Source organism: Pectinophora gossypiella, chromosome 29 (genome assembly GCF_024362695.1).
Source record: "Pectinophora gossypiella chromosome 29, ilPecGoss1.1, whole genome shotgun sequence".
NCBI lineage: Eukaryota > Metazoa > Arthropoda > Insecta > Lepidoptera > Gelechiidae > Pectinophora > Pectinophora gossypiella.
The window spans coordinates 2,322,332-2,342,564 of NC_065432.1; the positions used below are offsets into that span (position 1 = coordinate 2,322,332).

General features: G+C 42.9%; 1 protein-coding gene across 1 annotated transcript in view; it reads left to right on the forward strand.

The window, feature by feature from the left end:
• The window catches only part of LOC126379363 (cytoplasmic FMR1-interacting protein), a 31,139-nt gene extending 11,559 nt beyond the window's left edge, over positions 1 to 19,580 (forward strand). The window contains exons 11-28 of the mRNA XM_050028079.1: positions 1,292 to 1,506; positions 2,250 to 2,380; positions 3,615 to 3,785; positions 4,956 to 5,038; positions 6,422 to 6,564; positions 7,936 to 8,109; positions 8,434 to 8,572; positions 9,351 to 9,437; positions 9,997 to 10,196; positions 10,505 to 10,638; positions 11,032 to 11,223; positions 11,897 to 12,021; positions 13,171 to 13,249; positions 15,098 to 15,192; positions 16,474 to 16,655; positions 17,304 to 17,366; positions 17,717 to 17,864; positions 18,073 to 19,580. Of these exons, the coding sequence (XP_049884036.1) occupies positions 1,292 to 1,506; positions 2,250 to 2,380; positions 3,615 to 3,785; positions 4,956 to 5,038; positions 6,422 to 6,564; positions 7,936 to 8,109; positions 8,434 to 8,572; positions 9,351 to 9,437; positions 9,997 to 10,196; positions 10,505 to 10,638; positions 11,032 to 11,223; positions 11,897 to 12,021; positions 13,171 to 13,249; positions 15,098 to 15,192; positions 16,474 to 16,655; positions 17,304 to 17,366; positions 17,717 to 17,864; positions 18,073 to 18,234 (2,523 nt within the window). The 3' untranslated portion in view covers positions 18,235 to 19,580. The remainder of the gene's footprint in view (positions 1 to 1,291; positions 1,507 to 2,249; positions 2,381 to 3,614; positions 3,786 to 4,955; positions 5,039 to 6,421; positions 6,565 to 7,935; positions 8,110 to 8,433; positions 8,573 to 9,350; positions 9,438 to 9,996; positions 10,197 to 10,504; positions 10,639 to 11,031; positions 11,224 to 11,896; positions 12,022 to 13,170; positions 13,250 to 15,097; positions 15,193 to 16,473; positions 16,656 to 17,303; positions 17,367 to 17,716; positions 17,865 to 18,072) is intronic.
• Positions 19,581 to 20,233: the final 653 nt, after the last annotated feature.

The following is a 20,233-nucleotide window of genomic DNA, read 5'->3' on the forward strand; positions in this document are numbered from 1 at the left end:
CATGGACACTTATAACCGGACGGTCACTTGATGACCGGACGGTCACTAGATGACAAGCCAGTCACTATATTTCCAGACGGTTACTAGATGGCTAGTCACAATTGTCGTTTAGTCTTCATATTGTCGAACGGTCACAATATGACTGGACAGCAAAGTGTTGATTAGCGGTCACAGAGTTGAGTCTACGAGGCCTACAACTCTTGTCTCGCTGGTGCTGTGTGGTCACCAACCGCTGCTCTCCTGACGCCGAGGAGTACGAGAGGGTAATATATGTCACTATTGCCGGTAGGTCACTATTTCTGGATGGTCACTATATTGCCGGACGATTACTATATGACTGGCCGTGCACTATAGTGCAGTATACTGCCGAAAGCTCACTATTGCCGGTCACCATTTTGCCGGACGGTCGCTACATAACCGGACGTGCATTATACGTCACAATAGTAGATGATTACTATATGACTGGCCGTGCACTATAGTGCAGTATACTGCCGAATGCTCACTATTGCCGGTCACAATTTTGCCGGACGGTCGCTACATAACCGGACGTGCATTATACGTCATAACAGTCGATGTGTTGCCGGACGGTGTCTGTATGGCCGGACAGCAAGGCGAATATAAAGGACAAATTTTCTTTTCTTCTTCGATAGAAGAAAAGCGTCAAATTGCCACAAGTAATTATATTCTAACGTACTTTATTGAATCAACGTAAACTAGTAAATTCTTTATTGTACACATTACTATAGTTAATACAGGGTGTTAGTAACATCGTAACGAATACTCAGGGGGATGATTCAGACCATGATTCTGAGTTAATATCAAGTGGAATTTTTCGTCGCAAAATTCATGTTTTTTTTTTAATTTTTTTTTAAATTATTTTCAATTCTATACTTTTGCGAAGGAAAATTCTACTTGATATTAACTCAGAATAATCAGCTGAATCATCCCCCTCAGTATTCGTTACGATGTCACTTACACCCCACACAAGTACATACGGTAGTCATACAAATAGGTATGGGTGTTAGTGACACCGTAACGAATACTGAGGGGGATGGTTTAGACCATGATTCTGAGTTGATATCAAGTGGAATTTTCAGTCTGAATATTCCTGAATTTTTTTTTTAATTATTTTCAATTCCATACTTTTGCGACGGAAAATTCCACTTGATATCATCTCAATCACCCCTCAAAGTTTTTGTTACGATGTCACTAACACCCTGTATATTTTTTTTTTACCAATAGTTAAGTGGGTGGGTTGAATGGGTTCTAAAGTTAACTTTTCTTTCCCCAGGCAACCCGCTATAACTACACTTCAGAGGAGAAGTTCGCCATGATAGAGGTGATAGCTATGATCAAGGGGCTGCAGGTGCTCATGGCTCGCATGGAGACGGTGTTCGCGGACGCGGCGCGCCGCTCCATATACGCGGAGCTGCAGGACTTCGTGCAGCTGGTGATGAGGGAGCCGCTCAGGAAGGCCATCAAGAATAAAAAGGACTTGATCAGGAGGTAGGTTGGCTGATTGGCCGGTCACTGTGGCCAGAGAGACTACTTAGCTTCATAAACGCGGAACTGTAGAATCTTGCAGCTGGTGATGAGACAGCTCAGTAAGGCCATCAGGAATAATAAGGACTTGATCAGGAGGTAGGTTGGCTGCTTGGCCGGTCACTTTGGCCGGAGAGACTACCTGGTTCCATTTTGCGAAGCTGCAAGACTTCGCGCAGATGGTTATGAGACAGCTCAGGAAGGCCATCAAGAATAAGAAGGACTTGATCAGGAGGTAGGTTAGCTTGGCCGGTCACTTTGGCCGGAGATACTATCTGAATCATGGTCTGAATCATACCCCTTTACGGTGTCACTAACTCCCTGTATAAATGGTGTACAGTAAGATATAGTGAAGTGTTCGTCGCCCGCAGTATAATAGTGTCAGTTGAACAGCTCGGTGGCGCAGCGGTAAACGCGCTCGGTCTGCGATTATTGAAGTTAAGCAACTTTCGCAAGGGCCGGTCATAGGCTGGGTGACCACAAAAAAAAGTTTTCATCTCGAGCTCTTCCGTGCTTCGGAAGGCACGTTAAGCCGTTGGCCCCGGCTGCATTAGCAGTCGTTAATAACCACCAATCCGCACTGGGCCCGCGTGATGGTTTAAGGCTCGATCTCCCTATCCATCCGTAGAGAAGACCCGTGCCCCAGCAGTGGGGACGTTAATGGGCTGGTGATGATGATGGTATAGTGAAGTGTTTGTCGCCCGCAGTATAATAGTGTCGGTTCGCGAGACCTGTGGCGACTGGGCCCGCGGCTGCGAGCCGCAGCAGGACCCCATCCTGCGCGGCAAGAAGGACGGCGAGCCCAGCTTCACCATCAAGGTGCCCAGGAGGAACGTGGGTGAGTGTGCACCAGTTATATGTACATGAAACACAACCGTTAGAAAAAGATTTGGACCAATGAGTTACTAATTTATCTCAAGTCACAGAATAAGGAAGTCAATGAAGGGTTTCACTTCTAATTTGCCAGGGACAAGTCCGATTTTAGACGACAGAAAAATCATCCAAATACGACCTGTCCCTGGCAAATTAGAAGTTAGTAAGCTCCGCCTTTATTGACTCCACTAAAAGGATTTTTGTTTTAGATAAGTGACGTTACAGTGTGTAAACCGGACTTTATATTTCCTACTTCTCAATTCGCTTATTGCTGAAGCCTATCACCGATACCACTGTATGGTTCGAATCCCGGTGGGGACATGTCACAAAAATCACTTTGTGATCCTAGGACATTACAGGATGATCACCTGATTGTCCGTTAAGCCGTTCGTCCCGGTTACTATTTACTGATGTAAGTGAGTAATCGTTACATGAGCCATGTCAGGGGCCGTTGGCGGCTCAATAATAACCCTGACACCGGGGTTGCTGAGGTTGGTAATCCACCTCACAACCCACACGGTAGAAGAATAAGGAATAATACTACGTGTAGAACGGCAACTCTCCGCTCTCCCCCTCGGCTGAGCTAGGTTTACCTCACCATCGGTCTTACTTTAGTCTTCAACCGTATGGAGTCAGACGTCTCACACATAGATGCGCGTGTAAGATAACGGAAATGTAGTGTCTGTGTAAAACGAGGTGTATTGTATGAAGTGTTCGGGGTATGTCAATAGAACAGACAAATACTGTACTTTCGAATTCAAATTCAAAAATATCTTTATTCAGTACGTAACATAGTTACACTTTGAATCGTCAATTTTATAATAACGCTTTATAATTACAATAAGCGCATACCTTATCTCATCAACAGTTTGCCTGAGAACATTAAATGTAAGCCAAAAATGTTTAAAAATAAGTTAAAAAAATATTTATTACATTTAATTTAGCAGGTACCTATTTAAATTTTTTGTAATTTAACCATGTCTTAGTGAGACTCTGATCCTGCAGTCAATCGCTTATGTAATTTTTGCAGGACATTGTATTTATACTAGTGTTATTTAAGGCTTAATAACAATAAAAATAATAATAAAAAAACTTTTACGCAAAGTTTCTGTTTACTACTGTCTTAAAACAGTTGAAAGGCAAATTCTGTATTGTATAAATACTGTATTGTATTGTATTGGAAACCGTGTGTGGTACAGGTCCGTCGTCGACGCAGCTGTACATGATCCGCACGCAGCTGGAGGCGCTCATCTCGGACAAGTCCGGCGGGCGGCGCACGCTGCGCAAGGAGCTGGACGCCAACACGCTGCTGCAGATAGAGGGCTTCCACACGCAGAGCAAGTACTGGGGCGCGCTGCTCAACCTCTCAGGTAATGCGCGTGCGCACGTATAACCTATAAACAGCCTATATATGTCCCACTACCCTCAATCAATTGGAGGGGGTATGGCGCATACTCCACCACGCTGCTCCAATGCGGGTTGGTGGTGTTTGGGCTAGTAGCCCAGGACCAACGGCTTAGCGTGCCTTCCGAAGCACGGAATCATCTTACTTTTTCGGACAATCAGGTGATTCAAGCCTGCAGTGTCCTTACCAAAGGACAGTCTCACTAAGTGATTTCGACAATGTCCCCAACGGGAATCGAACCTGGACCTCTAGATCGTGAGCCCAACGCTCTAACCACAAGACCACGTAGGCTGTTAATGTTAAGGGCTAGCAGAGGAAGACACATGTCCTTAGACCAGGCTATATTCCCAAATGGGTTAGACAGGCGTGCGTGTGATTGTGTGTGTGTGTGATTGTGTGTGTCTCTGTGTGTGTGTGTGTGTGTGTGTGTATGTGTGTGTGTGTGTGTGTATGTGTGTGTGTGTGTGTGTGTGTGTGTGTGTGTGTGTGATTGTGTGTGTCTCTCTGTGTGTGTGGGTGTGTGATTGTGTGTGTGTCTCTCTGTGTGTGTGGGTGTGTGATTGTGTGTGTGTGTATGTGTGATTGTGTGTGTGTGTGTGTGTGTATGTGTGATTGTGTGTGTGTCTGTTTGTGTGTGTGTGTGTGATTGTGTGTGTGTGTGTGTGTGTGTGTGATTGTGTGTGTCTGTGTGTGTGTGTGTGTGTGTGTGTTTTTGTGTGTGTGTGTGTGTGTGTGTGTGTGTGTGTGAGATTGTGTGTGTCTTTGTGTGTGTGGGTGTGTGTGTGTGTGTGTGATTGTGTGTGTGTGTGTGTGATTGTGTGTGTGTGTGTGTGTGTGTGTGTGTGTGTGTGTGTGTGTGTGTGATTGTGTGTGTCTCTGTGTGCGTCTCTCTGTGCGTATGTGTGTGTGTGATTGTGTGTGTGTCTGTTTGTGATTGTGTGTGTGTGTGTGTGTGATTGTGCGCGTGCGTGCGTGTCTGTGTGTATGTGCGTGCGTGTATCTATGTGTGCGTGAGTAGCTGGGTAGGCGTGCTTATGCGTATATATTCCATAACCCTTAATGTTTGTAACTTTCCATATAAAATGTATAGCTTGTCAGTTGCCTTTTAATATTTATTTCTTCATCTCTCTTGCAGACTCTCTACAGAAGTGCTGCGACCTCTCCCAGCTGTGGTACAGGGAGTTCTACCTGGAGATGACCATGGGAAGGAAAGTCAACGTGAGTACATTATAAACACAAAAAAACCCGTCTTCAAAACACTAAAAATAGTTGACAAGCGTGAAAATCCGTGTTCCGTTTAAGCCTTTGGTCCTAGTCACTCCTTACTGATTTTATTATTTATTTTTATATAAATAACAGTAAATTTAACAATAAATTTTAACAGTTCCCCATACTATATGAGTAAACAAACATATTGTTTTGGTTATATTTTTACACTACAACCCTTTGCGCAGCGTTTAACTGCAAAATCATAGTGTTATATTTATTCCCTAAATATTGGAACGAAAAAAAATTTGAAAAAGTTATTTTCAATAAAAACTGCCACTTAAGTTGCTTTCTTTTTCGCAACTCATCCTTCAGACGGGATACACTCCAAGTTGCTCCACATTGTACAACAATTTATAACGAACTTTCACTGGACAGTATGGAGAACTGTCAAAATTAGAAACTATCTTGCTGCCGCCAATGGCTCCGATTCCTGCAGACACCTCCTAATTTTAAGTTATATCCGTCATTTTCTTATCCGCCGAAAAGGAAAGGGACGGATGATTGTCAACAAGTTAATTTTAAAACGAATGAATAACCCGGGCAAATAAAACAGGCACCTCGCTGGTATGCAATCCGTTTGACGTCCTGTCTACTTAACTCTGTCGGGCCGACATAAAATTTTTAGACGGTTGTTTTGGATTTCTGCTTAAAATTGACGTGTGTTCCATAAATTCTATACCTAACGATTACCCGTCCCTTTCTTTTTCAGCGGATAAGAAAATGACAGGTATGACTTAAAATAAAATTATATGGCGTCTGCAGGAATTAGCACCAATAGCTCTCTCTCTTTATTTAAAAGTTGCGCTCTTGTCAGTGGAGTAATCGCCATTCCTCTCTTCTTCCCGCCAAATCCTTCACCTTCTTTTTTTTTATTTATTCCAAAAAAGGTACAATTTTTCTTAAAAAAATAATTTCGCCAAACTTATACCAGTTTGTTGGCGGGCGCTCTTATAACTAAATGAGTATGCACCTTTTGTTGCTTAAAAGAAATTGCTAAATAATTAACAACTATTACAATGGTTTGATAATCGACCTTACTACACACACACGATAAGAAAAAGATTACAATGCTTATGGCGTTTGTACATCGACATTGAAAAGAAATAATAGGTAAAAGATTAAAGCAAAGATTCCTGTCTAGCCCTGCGACCCGAGGGTCTTGGTGTCTAGCCCTGCGACCCGAGGGTCTTGGTGTCTAGCCCTGCGACCCGAGGGTCTTGGTGTCTAGCCCTGCGACCCGAGGGTCTTGGTAGTTCTGATACATTTATAGCGTCTAGTTTTTATCCTCATCATTATGAGTAAGAATTCTGAGCCATAGACCTCTAATTCCAGAAATGCATGGTCCGCCACCAACACAACGAGGAGTGCAACGACCTGATCACGATGGAGAAGCGCATCCAGTTCCCGATCGAGATGTCTATGCCGTGGATCCTCACAGACCACATCCTACGGAGCAAGGAACCCGCTATGATGGAGTAAGACAATGTCCATGCTTATTATACAGGGTGTTAGTGACATCGTAACGAAAACTTTAAGCGTGATTCACACCACGATTCTGAGCAGATATCAAGTGGAATTGTATATAATAATAATAAAATATTTAATACAGATGTTAGTACATTCAATTAAGTGGCATTACATGTTAGTGGGCCACGCGGTGTATAGGTAACACATGGGTCATGAGCCAGTGTTTCCAGAATGTACCATCCATTCCATCGCAAAAATATAGAATGAAAAATAACTTAAAAAACACAAAGAAATCATGAATTTTGCGACGGATAAATCCACTTGCTATTCACAGAATCATAGTCTGAATCATCCCCCTCAGTATTCGTTACGGTGTCAGTAACATTCTGTATAAAAGAGCGCTGTATAATATACAGGGTGTTAGTGACATCGTAACGAAAACTTTGAGGGATGGTTCAGGCCATGATTCTGAGTTGATATCAAGTAGAAATTTCCGTCGCAAAAGTATGGATTGGAAAATAATTAAAAAGAAAAGAAAAATTTTCATGAATTTTTTGACACGAAATTCCACTTGATATCAACTCAGAATCATGGTCTGAACCATCCCCCTCAGTATTCGTTACGGTGTCACTAACACCCATACCTACTTATATGGCTACCGTATGTACTTGTACGGGGTGTAAGTGTCATCGTAACGGATACTGAGAGGGATGATTCATCTGATTATTCTGAGTTAATATCAAGTGGAATTTTCCATCGCAAAAGTATAGAATTGAAAATAATTTAAAAAAACTAAAAAAAAAAAACATGAATTTTGCGACGGAAAATTCCACTTGATTTTAACTCAGAATCATGGTCTGAATCAACCCCCTCAGTATTCGTTACGGTGTCACTAACACCCAGTATGATAGGATACGATATGATAGGCGATACGGCTCACCACCTATCACGTTGGTCTAACAGAAAGCTCGATGAGGCGTGGGTACTTAGTTCATCTTGCGACGGATGTACCTCTGACTACCCTAATTGTGATATAATCATGAGCTTCATCATCACCAGCCCATCAACGTCCCCACTGCTGGGGCACGGGCCTTCCCTATGGATGGATAGGGAGATCGGGCCTTAAACCACCACGCGGGCCCAGTGCGGATTGGTGGTTATTAACGACTGCTAATGCAGCCGGGTCCAACGGCTTAGCGTGCCTTCCGAAGCACGGAGGAGCTCGAGATGAAAACTTTTATTTTGTGGTCACCCATCCTATGACCGGCCTTTGCGAAAGTTGCTTAACTTCAACAATCGCAGACCGAGCGCGTTTACCGCTGCGCCACCGAGCTCCTCAATGTCATGTCTTGAGCTTATGCCATGTTATCTCTCCACAGGTACGTGCTATACCCGCTCGACCTGTACAACGACTCCGCCCAGTACGCGCTCACAGTATTCAAGAAACAATTCCTTTACGACGAAGTAGAGGCAGAGGTGAACTTATGCTTCGACCAGTTCGTGTACAAACTGTCCGAGCAGGTGTATGCGCACTACAAGCAGCTCGCCGCCAGGTAGGTCTAAATTCCCCTCGAAATCCCCCGTAAAGACCCCCCGAATTCCCCGTACAAGCCCCCGAATTCCCCGCAAAGACCCCTCGAATTCCTCGCAAAGTCCCCCGAATTCCCCACAAAGACCCCCCGAATTTCACGTAAAGACCCCCCAAATTCCCGCAGAAATCGGGTAAGCCTGCAATGTCTCAACCAAACTAGGGATCACACACATTTTTACATATCGTCACCGGAATCCGAACCCGGGACTTTTGCACCGTGAGCCCAAATCTCAACCACAGGACCTCGGAGGCTGTTGTATTGATTATTATTGTGATTGTCCGCCAGCATGCTGCTAGACAAGCGTTACCGCGCCGAGTGCGCCGCCAGGGGCGCCAGCACCAGCGCCGGCGCAGGGCGATACGCCTCGCTGCTGCGGCAGAGACATGTGTCGCTGCTGGGGCGACACGTCGACCTCTGCGCTCTGGTGAGTACGGTTGTTACGGAGGAGCTAATTGTCATAAAGGGAACTTTAAAAAAGTAATTGAAAAAAATAAATTGTCTTCAATAAAAAGTATAAAATAATATTTTTTGGATAAGACAATGTTAATACGATGTGTTAGTATGATTTTGTGTCTATATTATGAAGTCGGCGGTGTATGTACAAACAAACATACATACATACACCTTTGTTTGGCATGTTATGTTTAGAAGCTCTGATAGACTATTATTCAAATATTGTGCAATTGGGTAGTTTACTAGGTCAAAGAATTACGAAATTCTGATTACTAAATAAAGACATTTCTAAAGGTGTCAAAAAACGGTTTCTTTTTTCTATTTGACTTGTTTGTTAATTTTAATCAAGAAAAATTTAATAATTTGTCCCGTATTTCTATGACATCACAGGTTGCTTTTTCATACAAATTCCATAGTAATTTTGCGTTTTGACTTTTAGTAAAAGTAACTGATTTGACTAGATGAAAACTAGCCTATTCCAACAATATTACATACATAATGCAAAGTACAAAGTGATATTCTCCTTTTTGAAGTCGGTTAAACATGTACAAATTCAAGTTCAAAAATATCTTTATTCAGTAGGTAACATAGTCAATTTTTACATAACGTACGTCTCATCCGCCTAAAACTACTGCAGCGTCACAACCTGTATAGCCGGAGAAAAGAAGCTGTGAGAAAAACCTCGGCACAGGGCCCTAGACGTTCTTTAAAAAAATAAACATGAAATATTGGTAAACGTTGTCTCTCAGGTGGCACAGCGCATCAACGCGGACATGCATCGCGCTCTCGACGCCGCCGTCGCCAAGTTTGAGGCGGGAGACATCACTGGAGTCATAGTAAGTATCATCATCATCATCATCATCATCGCGTCCAAGCCGTGTCCGGCGACGGCGACTCCTAAATGTCTACCCCAGGTCGTTGTTATGATAGGCTCTAATGTGGCTAACAAAAGCGAACTTCGATTTGAAGACTTTTGTCTTAGGTTAGGTTAGTCACTTTGTACCTACCTACCTACATATTAATCTTGTGTTTGTTATTTTGCATGCTGTGTTTACTTTTAATTAGTCTCTACACTTAGCTTTATATACAGTTGATGTTACCCTAAGAATACACTGTGTAAGATGACTGTAAGTAAACCAATAAATAAATAAATAAAAAAGATAGTAAGTATAAGCTGTACAGGAGGTTAGTGACACCGTAACGAATACTCAGGGGGATGATTCAGACCATGATTCTGAGTTGATATCAAGTGGTTTTCCACAAGCGAAGGAAGGAGTACCTTTATTTTATTTGGGGAGCTTACAGCATTATCGACAATCAGACTCTTAATAACAAATAAAGGCTAATTAGAAGCTAAGCAAGACGTTCTTTAACCTAAAATTCCCCGACTCCCAGGAACTGGAAGGCCTCATAGCCGTGAACCGCTTGTGCCACAAGCTGCTGAGCCGCTACCTAACCCTGGACGACTTCGAAGCCATCCTGCGGGAGTCAGACCACGGCGTCCTGGCCCCGTACGGCCGAGTGACGCTGCACGTGTTTTGGGAGCTCAACTACGACCTTTTGCCCAACTACTGCTACAACGCTGCCACCGACAGGTAAGTCCTGGTCGAACGGCGTCCTATCAGATCGTCTTTTGGTCCAACGGCGTCCTATTAGATCTACTTTCCCAATACAGTTCTATCGGTACGGATCATATTTTGGCACAACACCGTCCTATTGGATCTAATTTTAGCGCACCTTAGTTCCATCGGATCATCGTTTGGCCCAACGGTGTCCTGTCTGCTCTACTTTTAGCCCAATGCAATTCTATCGGATCATCTTTTGGCCGAGCGACGTCCTATTAGATCTAATTTTGGCCCACAGCCGTCCTATCGGGTCTAATTTCTTTTCTTTCTGTCCTTAGGTTCGTGAAGTGCCGCGGCATTCAGTTCGCGGCGGGCGTGGTGCGCGAGCGGCCGCCGCAGTGTGGCCACGCCCTGCTGTGGGGCTCCAAGCAGCTCAGTCTGGCGTACTCCGCACAGTACGCCCAGTACAACGGTAAGTCTGCCTGGGGGTCTAAATTGAAAGCAACATTGCTGTTGTATGGCCAAATGTCAAATTACGTTTCAGATGAATTGCTTTGGTGTGACCTCATTAGACCCTCAGCACACATTCATAGACAGTGATGTAGTTTTTGTTGATATTAATAGTTTTTAAGATTTTCATAGTTATTTTTAGATTAAGTTTGTTTAATGTTAAGTACTTATTATTATTATTATTTATTTTTTTTATTTTATTTCTGTCCTAATGTAATTTCTTAATATTTTTGTTTGTTTTTGCTATACCCTCCCGGGTCCATATGTGATACTATAATATCTTTAATAACTGTTTACCATATGGTGTGCAATAAATACTTTGACTTTGACTTTGACCTTCGGTATGACCCCCCAGGGTTCGTGGGCCCGCAGCACCTGCACGCGCTGGTGCGTCTGCTGGGCTACCAGGGCGTGGCGGTGGTGGTGGCGGAGCTGCTGGGCGTGGCGCGCGGCCTGCTGCACGGCACGCTGGCGCAGTTCACGCGCGCGCTGCAGCAGGCCATGCCGCGCCACTGCAAGCTGCCGCGCTACGACTACGGCTCCAACGGTCAGTGACGCCCCTCTCGAGGAGCGAGCGAGCTCCCGTCCTCCGTTACCCTTCCCCCCTTCCCCGCTCCCTTCCCCCTCCTCTCGATCCATTCCCCCATCCCTTCCCCCTTTCCCTTCACCCCTCCCTTCCCCATCTCCCTTCACACCTTTCCCTTCGCCCCTCTCGACCTTCCTCCCCTATCACACTCTCAAATACAAATTACAAATATAGTTTATTGCACCAAAATAAAAAGAAATAATACTCTCCCCACCTCTCATCCTCTTTTCCTCTCCCCCTATCTCTTCTTCTCTTCCCCCCCCTTGTTATCTTCCTGGGTCATTCCTAAAAAAAAATTTTTTTTTTATAAAAAAAATTGATGCATTGTTTTAGGTTTACGCGGTTATTATCATAATTAAAGCACATATTAGCGGGTTCTTACCGCGTTTAAATGGGGATATGAGACTCCCGATATTTCGACACTGTTGCAAGTGCAGATATGTCTGCCCGTAGAAAATTATGGATCTACCTACTCCACTCCAATCTCATCAGTCATCCCGTGATCATGGCACTTGCAACAGGGTAAGAACCCGTTATTATGTGCTTTAATTAAAAAAAATGATAATATATATTTTTTTAATTTATTTTTTATTTTTTAGAGTTAAACTTATACTGTATTTATGTAATGGCGCAGGTGTCCTGGGCTACTACCACGCGCAGCTGACGGACATCGTGCAGTACCCGGACGCCCGGACTGAACTGTTCCACGCGTTCCGTGAACTCGGCAACATCATCCTGTTCTGCATGCTCATTGAACAGGTACATTATTTAGAAGATACGAATGCATGGGATTAACTGTCTGAGAACTGATATTAGGCAGCTAAATTAATCAATTTTATATCAATATTTTATGTTTATTTTTATTTTTTTAAAGAACGTCTAGGGCCCTGTGCCGAGGTTTTTCTTGCAGCTTCTTTTCCCCGGCTATACAGGTTGTGAGAAGCTGCAGTAGTTTTAGGCGGATAAGACGTTCGTTATGTAAAATTGACGATTCAAAGTGTAACTATGTTACCTACTGAATAAAGATATTTTTGAATTTGAATTTGAATTGCTCCACTACATAACATACATACATAAACTGCCTATATTTATTTATTTGCTGTCACATGGTGTCTTAAGGTCTAATTATAGTAAAGTGTCACATATGACGCTCTGGTAAGGACACTGCAAATTGAGGGCATTTCGTTTAACGTTAAAAATTTCAAATATTAATCATTAAATTAATTAAAATCAAATTTAAAATATATACCTCCCACTGCTGGGCACAGGCCTCCCCTCAATCAACCGGAGGGGGTATGGAGCATACTCCACCACGCTGCTCCACTGCGGGTTGGTGGAGGTGTTTTTACGGCTAATAGCCGGGACCAACGGCTTAACGTGCCCTCCGAAGCACGGAATCATCTTACTTTTTCGGACAATCAGGTGATTCAAGCCTGAAAAGTCCAAACAAAGGACAGTCTCACAAAGTGATTTCGACAATGTCCCCATCGGGAATCGAACCCGGACCTCCAGATCGTGAGCCTAACGCTCTAACCACTAGACAACGGAGGCTGCTGCTCCACTAAATTAAAAAAAATAATAAGAAAAAATACCGATGAAATAATCTATTCTCAAATAAAACACGGCTCACCACGTTGCTCTAACAGAAAGTTCGGAGGTCCCCGGTTCGAATCCCGGTGGGGACAAATGACAAAAATCAGTTTGTGATCCCTAATTTGGTTAGGACATTACAGGCTGATCATAACATCTGGAGGGTTAAAATGGCCACATCGAAGCAATATTGCAATTTGAATTATTTTCAGTTCCGGAAAAATCCAATTGATATCAACTCGGAATCATGGTCTGAATAATCCCTCAAAGTTTTCGTTACGACGTCACTAACACCCTGTATAATGTGTTATTCGACAGGCCCTCAGCCAGGAGGAGGTCACTGACCTGCTGCACGCGGCTCCCTTCCAGAACATTCTCCCGCGGCCATATTGCGCTGGTATGTATTTTTTTTTTAAGAGCTTAGTCACAAACAGAAAATATGTCGCTCTATAAGGGTACTAAAAACAAATTACATTACTTATCTTAAGTTTCCGCCTATAATGGCCCCGATTCCTGCAGACACCGCCTAATTTTATTTTAAGTTATATCCGTCATTTTCATATCCGTCGAAAAGGAAAGGGACGGATGATTCACAGCTCTTAACTTTAGGAAGAATGAGTAAATGAATGAATAACCCGGGCGAATCAAAAGGTACGTCGCTGGTATGCAATCTGTTTGACGTGCTGTCTACTTAACTGTGTCGGGTTATTGACGGATGTAAAATTTTTAGACGGTTGGTTTAGATTTGTGCTTAAAATTGACGTGTGTTCCATAAATTTTATGCTTGTCGATTACCCGTCCCTTTCCTTTTCGGCAGATAAGAAAATGACAGATATAACTTAAAATAAAATTATATGGAATTTACAGGAATTAGCACCATTGACCAATTTAAAGTGCTTTTTCGATAATGGGTTTGCCAAAGCAATGTTACATCCTTCAACATATCTTAAATCATCAAAAGTATTGTACAAATTGAACCTCGCGGACTCATTTCGAGTACACTCCATCAAAATATGGTATACATTTTCTACCACGCCACATTACAAACAGTTATGTACATATTTATGTATGACCATGGTATAAGAAAACTAGGTGAGCTCAAAACTGACAGCTAACATTTCAAGGTTAGCCCAGCTGACGTCATCCCACTCTACGTTGCCATTTCGTAAAAAATAAATTACCCACATCCAATGTTTTTAATCTACTTTGCAAGGAAATTTTGTACTTTTAGTAAAAGATTTACTTACAGTTTTATATATGTGGCAAGTTTTTAATAATAAAGTTTACGCCCTTGGAATGTTGGAGATAACAATTGAATGGTAACACTTACGTCATCAATGGATGAGCTCGGTGGCGCAGCGGTAAACGCGCTCGGTCTGCGATTGTTGAAGTTAAGCAACTTTCGCAAAGGCCGGTCATAGGATGGGTGACCACAAAAAAAAAGAAAGTTTTCATCTCGAGCTCCTCCGTGCTTCGAAAGGCACGTTAAGCCGTTGGTCCCGGCTGCATTAGCAGTCGTTAACAACCATCAATCCGCACTGGGCCCGCGTGATGGTTTAAGGCCCGATCTCCCTATCCATCCATAGGGAAGGCCCGTGCCCCAGCAGTGGGGACGTTGATGGGCTGATGATGACGTCATCAATGGGCTAGCAATGGCGGCTTGTCATAGGATTGAGCGTACCTGGTCTTCTTATACCATGTGTATGACGACATAGTCAAGTTTCCATCCTTAGTTTCGAACACGGAATAGAAGAAAGACGTATGGAAGGGATTTTGGACTATGTTTTTTACGCTAATTACTCTAAATTCATACAAGTTCCATACAAAAATTTTCTTTTTCGCGTTTTGTATCACGTTTCTCTGAGTGTCAAGTGTATTACAACTCATGCACGCTCACCATTCATTTAACGACCTCCGTGGTCCAGTGGTTGAGCGTTGGGCTCACGATACGGAGGTCCCGGGTTTCGAATCCCAGTGCGAACATATCACAAAAATACTTTCAGGTGCCTAGTTTGTTAGTTCGGCTGCAGAGGCTTATGAAATTTAGCCTAAGAAATTTTGTAATGCACTGTACGATCACGAGCATTAATATGTATACACTTTGGTACCATGTCTGCAATATGTTAGTGCGACAGAGTCCTGAAGTGGGTGCATGATATTGCTCATGACTGTACCATGGTTTTTGTGGAGATAAACATTATTATTATTCTCCCCCCCCTTTTGTGACGTGACGTATCTTGTGCAGAGGGCGAGAAGCCAGAAACCAAGACCAAGCGACTGGAGGCCAAGTACGCGGCGCTGCAGATCGTGCAGAATGTCGACAAGTACGGCACTGCCAAGGTAATATTTTTTTATTATCTACATACATACATAAACTCACGCCTATTTCCCGAGAAGGACTTACATTGACCAAATTGGAGATGTCCTTAGAAAACCTTTAGTACGATCTACTCTGAACCGGCGTGCGTGTATGAAGCGATTGATGAATGTGGAGGAAGCAAGAGAAGTGTGTCAGGATCGAAGCAAATGGAATTCTATAGTCTCTGCTTACCCCGGTGGGAAATAGGCGTTGTGTATTATCTTCTTAACAATAACAATGAAATAAAGGAGATTGAGGAGCTCGGTGGCGCAGCGGTAAACGCGCTTGGTCTGCGATTGTTGAAGTTAAGCAACTTTCGCAAAGGCCGGTCATAGGATGGGTGACCACAAAAAAAAAGTTTTCATCTCGAGCTCCTCCATGCTTCGGAAGGCACGTTAAGCCGTTGGTCCCGGCTGCAAGCAGTCGTTAATAACCATCAATCCGCACTGGGCCCGCGTGGTGGTTTAAGGCCCGATCTCCCTATCCATCCATAGGGAAGGCCCGTGCCCCAGCAGTGGGGACGTTAATGGGCTGATGATGATGATGATGATGACCAAAAGAGGTCCAAATGTACACCACTAACGAAACCTATATAACTGAATAGCTCATTAAATACTCAGTAATTAAAACTATGACCGCATTCAAAAAAATGCTGTCAATAAAAAGTAATGGCTAAATGAAAACACTAGATTTTTGTAATTTTTGAACGGAAATATCTTCAACCATGTACCATGGACCGCAGTTGAAAAAACGTTTGACTGTAACTGTGAGGTTGCACGTTCAAATCCCGTTTACGAATTCATTTTTGGATCATAAATGATTATCATTTTATTTGCGGAATAACAGAGTTCCTTTGACCACCTTCCAGCTCCATCTTCAGACCCTGGATATCATTTAGCACCAGAAAGCTTATCAAGACAAATCAAACGAGTGCGACTCAGTTAAAAATGTCAACATGGGAACAATGATGTATACTTATATTTTCTTATGAAAAGTTTAAAAACATGATTTTTCATATAGTCATAACTTTTTACTGACAGCATATTTTTGACTGTGGTTTGGTATTTACTCAGTATTTAGTGGTATATCGCGGTCTCGTTAGTGGTGGATATTTGGACCAAGTTCCATACAACTTTGGTCAATTTCCTTTATTGCCAGTAACAATTTTCATGTTTCTATAAGACCTAGGTAATTATGAATATTACGAATACAGGCAAAAGTAAATGGCTGTGTATTATTGTATGACGCCTGCCCTCCCCCAGCAAAGCCAGCTGTCCCGCGAGGGTGACCTGCTGACCCGCGAACGTCTGTGCTGCGGGCTGTCGCTGTTCTCCGTGGTGCTGCGCCGCCTGCGCGCCAGCCTGGCCCCGCCCGCGTGGCCCGCGCCACCCGCGCCGCCGCACCACGCGCCCGCGCACAACGACGACACCACCGAGTTCCACAGGTACCCCATCCGCCACCATACACCATCGAGTTCCACAGGTACCCCCACACCGACACCATACACCACCGAGTTCCACAGTACCCCCATCGCCACCATACACCACCGAGTTCCACTGTTACCCCCACCGCCCCCATACATCACCGAGTTACACAGTACCCCCACCGCTACCATACACCACCGAGTTCCACTGTTACCCCCACCGCCCCCATACACCACCGAGTTCCACAGGTACCCCCACCGCCACCACACACCATCGAATTCCACAGGTACCCCCACCCGCACCATACACCATCGAGTTACACAGGTACCCCCTCACCGCCACCATACTGACCACACACTGAGACCACGCCCGTACAACGACCACACAGTTACAACAGCTTGTAATAATAGCCTTGTTCTAAATATAAAAAATGTTTTTTTTTTTATTATATAACATATTGTTTTAAGTTTACGCGGTTATTATCATAATTAAAATACATAATAACGGGCTCTTACCGCGTTTAAATGGGGTTATGAGACTCCCGATATTTCGACAACAGCACCACTTGCAACAGTGTCGAAATATCGATAGTCTCATATCCCTACTTTAAACGCGGTAAGAACCCGTTACTATGTGTTTTAATTATATACAATATTATATGTTTACAGACTGTGGTCAGCTCTGCAATTCCTGTATTGTATTCCCGTTGGCGAGACGCAGTTTACTGTTGAGTAAGTGTCCTAATAAATAAACGTGTTTAATAGGGTATCTGACTGTGTCAAAGATAAATTAGAAGCCAGTCTAAGATGATCAAAGATCAATCTCATTTTACTTTTCGACTTATTTTCGAATTTTATTTATGAATTAAGTGACAATGAGTACGATGTTTGACCGCTTTCATTGATGACGTCACAGGACAGTATTTCCATACAAACTCCAAAGAAAACTTTGGTTTTGCCGTTTCGTAAAAAGAATCTAGCCTGGAAAGTCCCTCGATAAAAAAAAATTTGCTCGGAATAAGAGGACAGGCGCTCCAACACGATACTACCCGATTCTTTAAACTTGAAATGTAATGTGCCAGGGAGCTGTTCGGTGAAGGCCTGCACTGGGCCGGGTGTACGCTCATCGCCCTGCTGGGGCAGCAGCGGCGCTTCGAGGCCCTCGACTTCTGTTACCACATCCTCAGGGTGCAGCGCGTCGACGGAAAAGATGAGCTCGTCAAAGGAATCGTAAGTTTCACATCACTAATCAAAAAAATATCATGAAAGTTGCGATGGAAAATTCACAAATAAATTCAGAATCATGGTCTGAATCATCCTCCTCAGTATTCTTTACGATGTCACTAACTCCCTGTATACTAGTTTAAAAATATGTTTAATTTTTAATATTAAATGTTATGTAAACTAAAATAAACATAGAATCTGTCATCTGTTGCAGCCGCTGAAGCGCATGGTGGACCGCATCCGTCGCTTCCAGGTCCTCAACTGCCAGATATTCGGCGTGCTGGCGCGTCACCTGGCTGCCGACGACGAGAGGCAGGGCGTCGAGCACGTGCGCTGCTTCCCGCCGCCCTCCGCGCCGCAACACTCGCTGGGGTAGACTGACATGTCACTCGGATATTTTGACATTTGTATCGTTAATAATTCAATATGTAGCATTACAACCCCCACTGCGTAGCATAAACGCCCCCAATATGTAGCATAACGGCCCCCACTATATAGCATAACGGCCCCCAATATGTAGCATATTTTTCGAATTGTTTATTTATCGGACTTCATTCGAACAACATAAATCATATTAGTTTTCTAATGGTAGTAATAATCCACAACCAAAAACTAATACATTTGAGCGATACTGGGCACGGCAGCGCGTAGCACCCAGCTCTCCAGCAGCGCGTCCCACCGACCTGCCAACACAGGCCTGATAAAAAAAGCACAGCACAACGGCCCCCACTATATATCATAAACACCCCCAATCCTTCCTCATGTAAAATCTTTCATATTTTTATATAAACAATAATCTTTCCATATTAAATAAGTTATATAGGTTATTATTATTAATGCGATATTATATTATTCCATTCCCAACGTAAAGTAGATTTTAATGCATTTTATTGTAAGATAATAAAATTATTATTAGATAATAAAATTAGGTAAATTATGTTTAATTTATTGTCTAAGTCATCATCATCATCTCCCTAGCGTTATCCCGTTTTCACGGGGTCCGCTTACCTAACCTGATGATTTGACAGGTCCGGTTTTTTTTACAGAAGCGACTGCCTGTCTGGGGGTTGAAAAGGCTACATCGAAACAATTCATCTAAAAAGCAATTTTGCAATTTGACATTTGCGCATATAAAAGTAAGTGCGCAATGCAAACAAATGTCAAATAGCAATATTACTTTTTTAGGTGAATCGCTTTGATGAGGCCTTTTTAATCCCCTGACGTTCCGATCCGAAAGTATAATTTCATTGTTGGCCCTGTTACACCTTGTTTTATTCTAAGTTATATCTGTCCTTTTCTTATCCGCCGAAAACGAAAGAGACGGGTAATCGACACGACATGAACATTATGAAACTCTAAGCAACCCTCTCAAAAATTTACATCGGCCTATAACCCGACGGAATTAGGTTGACAGCACACGTCAAACGGGTTGCATACCAGCTAGATGCCTGTTTGTATCGCCCGGGTTATTCGTTCAATCACTCATTGATTTTAAATTTAACAGCTGTCAGTCACCCGTCCCTTTCCTTTTAGGTGGATAAGAAAGTGACAGGTATAACTTAGCATAAAATTATATACCATTACTATTAATCTAACACCACTTTCTATGCAATCTTGTTAAGTTGTTAAGTAATATTTTATTTAAAAAGTATTGTATTGAAATTAAATCTAAGATTTCTCTACTATTTTGTAATCGAATTAAATAAAGAATTTAGAATAATATTTTGGATGTTTTAACTAAATAAAGTGTGTGTGTGTGTGTGTGTATATATATATGTGTTGTTGTGTGTCTGTGTAAAACGAGGTATTTTACTCTTTTTCCACGTGGTCAAACTGGGTAATTATTTATGAAGTGTCCGGGGTGTGACGACGGAGACCTTTGACGGCTCAGTAGTAACCCTAGCATAGTTGATGAGGTTGGTCATTCACCTCACAACTCGTGAAGAACTTAAATAAATACAAAATATTATTTCACATTTTTATTATTAATACGTACTCTATATTACAGTTATGATAACTTTTGTTGCATACAAAAAGAAACCTTATGGCTACGTAATAATATATTACAACAGTGAACTTAGCACAATCGCACATATGTACTTTTCATTGCAACATGGTACTGGAGGGTTAACTGAGTTATGAAAAAAAACGTAACTTTTCCGTGCTTCGGAGGGCACGTTAAGCCGTTGGTCCCGGCTGTCCTTCGTAAAAACACCTCTAGCAACCCACAGTGGAGCAGCGTAGTGGAGTATGCTCCATACCCCATCCGGATGATTGAGGGGAGGCCTGTACCCAGCAGTGGGACGTATATAGGCTGTTTATGTTTTTAACTTTTCGTTTTCAACGTTATTTTGTCCATTCGAGAGATTTTTTTC